This window comes from Eleutherodactylus coqui, unplaced genomic scaffold, assembly GCF_035609145.1.
Source record: "Eleutherodactylus coqui strain aEleCoq1 unplaced genomic scaffold, aEleCoq1.hap1 HAP1_SCAFFOLD_126, whole genome shotgun sequence".
Taxonomy (NCBI): Eukaryota; Metazoa; Chordata; class Amphibia; order Anura; family Eleutherodactylidae; genus Eleutherodactylus; species Eleutherodactylus coqui.
Genome location: NW_027101966.1, coordinates 299,691 through 309,697, shown reverse-complemented (window position 1 = coordinate 309,697; position 10,007 = coordinate 299,691). Strand labels below are relative to the sequence as shown.

Genomic DNA, 10,007 nt, shown 5'->3' with positions numbered 1-10,007 from the left:
CGCCAATCCATTCTGGATGCTCTGCCGCATTCTTGTGACCTTCACATGTAGAGTCCTGTACATGGTTGTAAGGACACAGATAGTGAGGAGTAAGACATCACTCCAAAGAACACATTTCCACTGCTCCAGAGTCCAGTGATGACGTGCTTTACACCACACAGATTGACACTTGGGATTGTGTATACAGATTAAAGATTTAACTTTGAAAATCCCATTTTATGAAGCTCCAAACTCACAGTTCTTGTGTTGATGTCACTTCCAGGGACAGTTTGCAATGTGTACTCAGCAATTCAGCAGGATGTTAAGCGGGTGAGATGCAGAACTACAAAACTTCCCATTCAGAGAAGGGAGACAAAAGAGAGAGCAGCTTCATAGTGAAGCATTCACTGAGCTCTGAATCTGCAGCTCCACAAGTAGTGAACACCCACTGAGCTCTGAACCTGAGCATCACAAGAAGTGAACACCCACTGGGCTCTGAACCTGCAGCTCCATGAGCAGAGAACACCCTCTGAGCTCTGAACCTGAGTGCCACAAGCAGGGAACACCCACTGAGCTCTGGAGCTGCAGCTCCACAAGCAGCATGGTAGAGAAAGCTGGACTTGATAATAAAAGAAGAAATACATAAGTCAGACATAGTACAACGTGAACCTTTACAAGTACATAGATAAAAATCTAAAAATCATATTTTCTATGACCAACATGTACATAATCTTTAGGGGTTATTCCAGGAGCCTCCATAGATACAACCACGGACAGAGAATTGTTACTGATGACAATCCCATCATTTATGTCAGTTTGTATTCATCTTACCATTCACGGTTTCCTTGTCTTCCCTGCACTGCAGAGACAAGTAATTCCCAAGAGGTCACTATAAAATCACATGTCCCACCTGAAGAGAAGGAGTCCATGAATCTACAGACCAGCAGACATATATACTGTGGGACTAGTTACATCATGAAAGTCAAAAAAGATCCCTGCAGTGATGATGTTTGTGATGATCTTAATGAAGAGGAGATTATACCGTACATAGTCTCACCAGTCAAGGCTAATTGTACAATATATCTTGGCTATTTACAGCTATACAAAACTAAGAGCTGTATAGTTCGAAACGCGTCAGAAAATGATTGTTTACGATAATCAAAATAAAGAGCAGACTCCATATAGATGGAGGTGATCGTTCAATATACATAATTAATTAGAAGTTAAAGCTAATTGTATAGAGTATATGGAACAAGAGCAATGTAGTTCGAAATGTGTTATCTAAATAAAGAGAAGATTCCTGTTATGGCTGACTGTTTACAATACATCATTATGTGGTGGAAATGTATTAGAGTCTCAATAGAGAGCAGATTTTGTCCAGGATTAGGAGCCGTAGGGTCTGAGATGTCTCCACATGTGATTAGATTGGTCGAAATAAAGAGAGACTATTACACTGCATCTGGAAAGTCCTCACACCATCTTCTCACTTCTTTACGTGTTGTTCTGTTGTGTCTTTGTTCCCCCCCCCCCCCCCATCATTCTGCACTCAGTACCCCATAATGACAAAGTGACAACATAATGGGAGAAATCTTAGTTTTTCATTAAAAAAATATACAAACATTTTGCATTGACATAAGTATTGACACCCTTTGGTATAACACTTGGAGTCACCTGTTGTAAATTCAGTTGATTGGGCATAAAAGGATCCCCATCAATATGAGGCTACCGCTCACAATGCATATCAGAGCTAAAACCAAGCCATGAGGAGGAGAGACCTGCCTGTAGAGCTCAGAGACAGGATTTTGTGGAGGCTCAGATCTGGAGAAGCTACAAAAACATTTCTGCCTCAATGAAAGTTCCCAGGATCCCAGTGGCCTCCATGATCTTTACATGGAAGACCAACCTATACTCTTCCTAGAGCCACCGACCCCCCCCAAACTAAGGGGAAGAAGGGTCTTGGTAAGAGAGGTGACCAAGAACCCAGCGGCCCCCATAATAGTTACATGGTAGAATAACTAGGACTCTTCTTATAGCCACCAACCTACTAGACTAAGGGGGAGAAGAGTCCTGTAAGAGAGGTGACCAAGAGCCCAGCAGCCTCCATAATCCTTACATGGAAGAACAACCACGACTCTTCCTAGAGCCACTGACCCCCCCCCAAACTAAGGGGGAGAAGGGTCTTGTAAGAGAGGTGACCAAGAGCCCAGCAGTCATTCAGGCTGAGCTCCAGAGATCCTGTGTGCAGATGGGAGAAACTTCCAGAAGGTCAACCATCACCGAAGCACTTCACCAATCTGGGCTTTATGGCAGAGGAACCAGAAAGAAGCCTCCTAAGTAGGACACATGGAAGCCGCCTGCAATTCACCAAAAAGCATCTGAAGGCTCTCAGACTGTGAGGAACAAGATTTTCTGCTCTGATGACACTAAGATGGAACCTTTTGAGCTCTAAGCATTCTGCATGGAGGAAACTAGGCGCTGCTCATCACCTGCCCAATACCATCCCTACAGTGACACCTGGTGGTGGAGCATCATGCTGGGGAAGGGGAGACCAGGAAGGGAGGATGAAAACCAGGAGAAGGAATTACCAGCAGCACTCAATCAAAGCTGTATCCAGCAAGGGAAGCATTCATGCAGAAGCCACAATAAATGGATCCTGAACCATAATCCACCATATGGTGGATGGAAACAGGCAACGCTCATCACCTGCCCAATACCATCCCTACAGTAAAGCCTGGTGGTGGAGCATCTTGCTGGGGGAGAGGAGATCGGGTCAGGGTGGATGGAAAGCTGAATAGCTCAAAGTACAGAGATAATGAGGCCTGATCCAGAACATAAGGGACCTCAGACCGGGAAGAAGGGTCACCTTTCAATAAGACAATGACCCTAAGACCCCAGCCAAGACAACACCGGAAGGGGGAAAAGACTGTGAATGTCCTTGAGTGGCTGAGCCAGAACCCTGAAACCAATGGGACATCTCTGGGGAGACCTGACAATTGTTGTCCACAGATGGCCCCATCCAACTGGACAGAGGTCAGCAAATCCCCAAATCCAGGGGGGCAAACCTTGTGGCATCATCCCTATGAAGGCTGAAGGCTGGAATCACTGCCAGAAGGGCTTCACTAAGTACTGAGTACGGGGTGTGACGACTTATGTCACTGCTAAATAGAAGTTTTTCATTTTAAAAAAATGTACAAGGATTGCTCCGGTTCTGATGTCACTTTGTCATTATGGGGTCCTGAGTGCAGAATGAGGGGGACACAATATAATCATATGTAAGAAAGTGAGAAGAGTCTGTGAAGACTTTCTGTATGTATTGTGTCTATGTAGAAGCCTTGGAACATTCCTTATTTCTGACTGAATGGGCATAGTAGATTTTGTCTGTGGGGAAGGACTGTAAAGTCTGAAATATGTCCACACATGCACATGATGTATACCCCTGAGCAAGGAACATGCAATACATCATACAAAACACACGAGGCAGTGGAGTACAATGTTTATCGTTTATTGATCATGTGAGGGTGCTCGGTCCAGCACTCCTCTGTGTTAGGTCAAGCAAATATGACAGCTGTCAATCAAAAGCGGAGAGGTCCCTCCCCTCCCCACAGTATGTATATATAATATATATCTATATATGTATATGTCTTGTATACAGTACTCATATATATAGTGACATTGCTGTATACCACCATACACGTCCCGTTACTTTCCCAGTCTATCTAGAAACAACAAGGGTATTGATAAGAGGGGGTGCCAAACACTCAACTAAATGGAACTGGTGTCCACACATCCTGGTAAACACTCACATATTGCACTTATCTAGGTCAACACTATAAACAAACCCAGTGGTGGGCGCCCGGTCACCTATATACAAGCAGAAATCTTAAGATGGCCATAGACCTTAGAGGAAAATCTGTTGTGTAATGGATGATGGGGCCTCTACCCAAGATGATCGAGAGTCAACACATCTTAGCTCCATTATCTGTTTCCAGCACTGGCTGAAGACTCCATCTTAATAGTGTATCTGCTCAGCCAAGGAACCCCAGAACAGTCTAATGTTTATGGACAGTTGAGTCCACGAGGAGATGAGTTTAGGTTTGTCGGAGTGTGTTGTGTATGGAGTACTGGTGTAGTGTCTTGACGAGAAGATCGTTACAAAAGAAATGTGGTAGATATTAAAGGGCTTGTCCCAAGACGCAGAACTCATACCTCAACCTGTGGTCCACTTTCAGCCTGGTTACAACTATGGGTCATGTGGTGTGCGCTCTATCTGTGCCAGCCATTGGAGGGGGCTGACTATTAGGCTTAGCTTAATAACTAAGCCAGCCTCCTTCTCTGTTTCTGTATTGGCCATATGGCCCGTTGAGTAGTACCGGATCAAATGTCATCAGTTGAGCAGAAAACCCACCAAGCAGTATGGAAGTGGGGGCACTCTATGGACCCTCTAACTGTCAAACAGCCCAACCCCTTAATCAACCCATGAAGGAAAGCTTACACACCAAATGACATAATGTACAGTACAATGAACATATGTATGGGAGGCAAAAGCCTGAGTACACGTGTTCAGCTGGTGTAATAATGAGAAAATGGATTTCCAATATGTGAAAGTATTAATTGGGAGGGGTACTGCAGTTTTTGGTGGTGGAGATTGTTTTTCGGCAGCCATTTTGAATTCTACTATATTGAATTCAACTCGGGTTTTTCAAATGGGAAAGAGATCATGTGATACATCAGTCTTGGCTAGAATTTACTCAAACACACTGGAACGTTCAGTTTTGCCCATATTTACTTGTTTATTAGATAAGTGAGGGCAACGTTGGTAAACTGTGTCTTACATCCAGGGCCCTTTTTCAGTGACGGAGGATCATTGCATGGTCTATAAGCCTCCTTACGCCTATTTGGGGGTCTCCACAAGGAGAAAGAGAACCCCTTGTGAATAATATTAAATATTACATACATTACAAGGGATGTTGTTCCAGCGGGGAGGAGGGGGTCATGGTTCCTTTATATTCGGTGGTTATAGCAATGCAGGGGGGTAGCAAATAACAGTTCTCTATAAGTGGTGTAAGATACCAATGCACCTACAAGATCAATGTACAATACCCCATGGACCACTGGGTAAATGTATATGATCACTCTGTAACGCTACATGACGCAAGACCTAAAGAGTGCAAAGAACAACCTTGAGAAATTCCTGTACCCCAGTAATTCTCTGACACATAGGTATCCTTGCACCTTATGCCCCAGTCACATCCAGAGCTGCATTCACAGTTCTGCTGGCTTTCTTAGGTTTTGGTGATTTACATCAGCATTTGGCTCCCTACTCTTTTATTATCTGTACTGACCATCTTCTGTTGTGGTGTTTAGGGTCTCAGCTATACTGTTACAGGTATGTTGGTCAGGAAAGTGATGAAGGCATGTGGTCTGTGGCAGAATTATGAATGAAGCTCTGGAGGTGGTTAGATTGTAACACATTAAGTTCAATTATTCAACAATAAATGCAAATTTAAAAGGGGGAATCCAGTCTAATATGCTTTTCAGAAGAGCACATAGGTGGAAACTATGATGTTGGACTAGCACAAATTTTAGGAACCATAGAGCAGTGGAGCTGTCTAGTGGCAGAACTCCTTTGGTTGCACTACTGTACAGTATCTGTCCATATCACAGGCATAAAAATGTCCGAGACATCCAGAAACAATAGTTTTGCTCCTACTGACCACTGACATTATGCACACGTAGCAATCCACAATCTATATACACTATGTTGACAAAAGTATTGTGTTGCCAGAGGATGTGTGAGCATCAGGTATAAAGGAGAGGATCATACAAAAACCATCAGATGACCCCAGGTGTAGATCTGACAACGGGGTCTGATGGTGGGATGTCACCAGGTGTAGAGCCGACAACAGGGTCTGGTGGGGGGATGTCACCAGGTGTAGATCTGACAACGGGGTCTGGTGGGGGGATGTCACCAGGTGTAGAGCCGACAACCGGGTCTGGTGGAGGGATGTCACCAGGTGTAGATCTGACAACTGGGTCTGGTGGGAGGATGTCACCAGGTGTAGAGCCGACAACAGGGTCTGGTTGGGGGGGGATGTCACCAGGTGTAGAGCCGACAATGGGGTCTGGTGGGGGATGTCACCAGGTGTAGAGCTGACAACGGGGTCTGGCAGGGGGATGTCACCAGATGTAGAGCTGACAATGGGGTCTGTTGTGGGGGATCTCACCATGTGTAGAGCTGACAATGGGCTCTGGTGGTGGGATGTCACCAGGTGTACAGCTGACAATGGGGTCCGGTGGGGGAATGTCACCAGGTGTAGAGCGGACAATGGGGTCTGTTAGGGGGATGTCACCAGGTGTAGAGCCAACAACGCGGTCTGGTGGGGGAATGTCACCATGTGTAGAACTGACAACGGGATCTGTTGGGGGGATCTCACAATGTGTAGAGTTGACAATGGGGTCTGGTGGGGGGATGTCACCAGGTGTAGAGCTGACAACGGGGTCTGATGGGGGGATGTCACCTGGTGTAGAGCTGACAATGGGGTCTGGTGGGGGGAATGTTACCAGGTGTAGAGCTGACCACGGGGTCTGGTGGGGGAATGTCACCAGGTGTAGAGCTGACAACGGGGTCTGGTGGGGGAATGTCACCAGGTGTAGAGCTGACAACAGGGTCTGGTGGGTGGGATGTCACTAGGTGTAGAGCTGACAACAGGGTCTGGTGGGGGAATGTCACCAGGTGTAGAGCTGACAACGGGGTCTGGTGGGGGAATGTCACCAGGTGTAGAGCTGACAACGGGGTCTGGTGGGGGAAATGTCACCAGGTGTACAGCTGACAACGGGGTCTTGTAGGGGAATGTCACCAAGTGTAGAGCTGACAATGGGGTCTGACGCTGGGATGTCAACAGGTTTACAGCTGACAACGGGGTCAGGTAGTAGGATGTCACCAGATGTAGGGCCGACAATGGGGCCTGGCGGGGGAATGTCACCAACCAATCAGTACAAGGCATCACAGCTTCTGGACCTTCCAGAGTCTATTGCTGGCCATGTTATTGTAGGATGGAAACCATCCAGTGTATGCCGCCACGTTTAGTAAGACCTCGTAAACTGACAGAACATGGACAATGAAGCCTTGTAAGAGCTGTAAAGCCATTGTGTACATTGTCTGCCCTCGCTCAGGAGGTCTAACAGGCCATTGGGACATCCATTAGTACCAGAACCATCCATAGGCATGTGATGGGTTACCACGGACGTGTGTCCCAATACTTGTGTCAACATAGTATACATAACTTCCCAGTGAGATTCAATATGAAGAGGAAGCCTCTTATAGCCCTGCTAGCATGACAAGGTTTTCTGCTATGAGGGCCACATGATTAGATAAGATCAGTCATATTGCAGTCCTTGAGAAAATCACTGCAGAGTGAAGCTGCAGTTAAAATGTACTATTACACATGGGTCTTTCAAATAAATTAAAGATTCGCCAGATCGAGAGAAGTTCTTGATCTAAGCTTATTTCTTACATCTATATGCCATAACAGGACATATGGAAAGGAGTAGTCTTGATGAGACAACCCCTTTAATTAAAAGTAGCTCCATAAGCAAACTTCCGCCTCCATACATGGGACTTGTGAGTAGAGTGCAATGGTGCAGATTCAAGATATCCTGGTAGTTCTTATTTATATTCAGAACTCATTGGCCCATAGGTGAGGATTTTCTGGAGAAATACAGGAGGCGCCCTCCTGCAGCATTCACCTCACCAAAAAATCCTATGATCCACTCGGGACTGGATGCATATCAGTACTTTACAATTCAACCCAGGGGCAGTCTTTGAGACAGGTTTTCATTAAGTGTGACTTTCCCCTTTAAGTTGCAATTACTCATGACTCATTTTTGGTCCATTGATAAAAAATGTGGGAAAATATACCATTTGTGCTTGGAAATTGTTCTCTTTCGTGCTTAACAGGAATAGAGTGGTAAACAACAGTACTGGAATTCAAGTGCGTGAGTATTCATGCAGACAACCCTCAATTAAAATTTGTCCTCTCTCATGAACAGATCATTGTACAGAAAAAGCATCATGTCTCCATGTGGATCTATCAGTGCATTGTCTAGCTAGGGATTGCATGTATGCATGATAAGGGCGCTATAAATACATATATCTGAATAGTGCTGGAGAACAAAGTGCACAATGCAGACACTTAGCTGAACAAGAGATATGGAATAGACACTTGAAACAAGAGCCACAGCAGTGCGAGGCTGAGTTATTATGTATTTCAAACAACTAGGATGACCTATTCATAACAATGAATGGGAACCGCCATGGGGTTCTCACTAACCCCTATAAATTGTATCTGCTTTGTATGTGACTGTAGGGTAGTGGCAACCTATGTGTAGATATGCTGAAGGATGACCAGGCATGCTGCAGAGCTCCAGGTTACTCAATGTTGTAGATTTTCATGACTGCATAGAAAGATTATTGCACAATATTGTACTTGAAGTTCCAGATAATTGAAGAGTTTCCACCTAAAGCCTATGGTGTATTTCTTGGCAATATGTTTGTTAAGGAATTGGACGTGGGGAACCTATCTACCCATCACACAGTAGGGATTTCTTGTTTTTGTTACAGTGATTACGCCTTGCTAATTGCATATAAAACATCAACTTCAAGTAATAAAAAAGGATAAAGTTGTTTCAACATTTCTGCTTTAAATGTGCATACAGCTCGTTTACTCCATGCTGTGTACTAGACCATTATAGATTTACACCAAACATTGTATTTTGCTGGGAGATGCCGCCCCCCCTTCCTCCCCATTCCTCGATAAATACAGCATTTCCTAATTACACCAGTAACCAAAAGAGGTCAACATGCCCGAACTCAGTCTTCTCCTGTTCCTTGTGAGAGATGAATCCTTTTCAACTGCAACATTTGGGCGTCATCGTCCTACTAACCTCCCAGAAACTAAGATGGTGAGCCACAAAAAAGGAAGCTAAGTGGTTAAAAAAAACAGGCATTGACAACATTCCATTTGGTCAATCACAGACCGAGTGTGACTTAGGACATTGCGATGATAGAGAACTCTCCATGGTGCTGAAGATAGACTTGCCCATGTGGATTGCTCTCCTCAACTCTGAATCCTTGTACCTGAAGACCAATGCCACAAGTGGTGGAGAAAAGAAGCCTTTGAGATAAGGCACTGGTGTTTTTGACGTGTAAGCTGCAGAGTTCGCAAGGATTTCAAGGCAAAGATAAGCGCCTTGTGTGCTTCGATACACAAATTATTGGAGGAAGGAGAGGGATCATCTAGCCCTGGTGGCAAAAATCATCCTTGAGCTGTTAACAATAAGCAAAGGCTGAACTGCTGGATTGGCAAGGTGAGCGTATACTGAGTTATCCATCAGGTAACAGAATCACAAAGATTGCATGATAAATCATCCATCAAGTAGATCGCTTGTATTTCCTTCACATATTAGAACCACCAACCTATGGGAGGTCGGCAAGAGTTTTGTTGTCTTTACTGTCCACAAGCTTCTGGATCTACCATCTTTTTCCAAGCACTGGTAGTAAGGTGGCAGTGCCGGGACCTGCAGCGAGGACCAGTCACAGATTAATAAATTAAATAAATAGGTTAATTGCTTAAATTAAAAAAATAATAAAACCAAAATCGTCACATCTTCCACAACTGAGGTCTCATCTCCGTGAGGAGTTAAGCAAAGGATTGACAAGGGATTTAAAACAACCATCCTCTCCTTTTTCGGTTGGAAGCAAAGCCTGGCATACAGGGTAATGTGCGTGGGTAGAGCTTTCAAGAACGGTGGTGGGAATCACTCATGGGTGGGAGACAGTGGGCGCCTTTGGCTGCTCGATGACAAGGAGACTTGAGTGGTTGAAGATGGAAGAGGCTTGGGCTGTTGACACCTGGAAGTAAAAATGTTTTTTAGTTGAGAGGGAGAAAATGTCTCCTAGATGTCTTCTGTTTGACTGTACATTACTTATAAGCCATGTAGACCAGAAGGGCACAAGAACCTATTGGGCT

The 10,007-nt window shown here is 44.8% G+C and overlaps 1 protein-coding gene across 2 annotated transcripts in view; it reads right to left on the bottom strand.

Annotated features, from left to right (window-relative positions):
* Positions 1 to 3,465: 3,465 nt before the first annotated feature.
* KIF3C (kinesin family member 3C) overlaps positions 3,466 to 10,007 on the bottom strand; it is an 84,499-nt gene continuing 77,957 nt past the window's right edge. For both annotated transcript variants that reach the window (XM_066588667.1, XM_066588668.1), the window contains exon 8: positions 3,466 to 9,889. In XM_066588667.1, the coding sequence (XP_066444764.1) occupies positions 9,796 to 9,889 (94 nt within the window). In that variant the 3' untranslated portion in view covers positions 3,466 to 9,795. The remainder of the gene's footprint in view (positions 9,890 to 10,007) is intronic.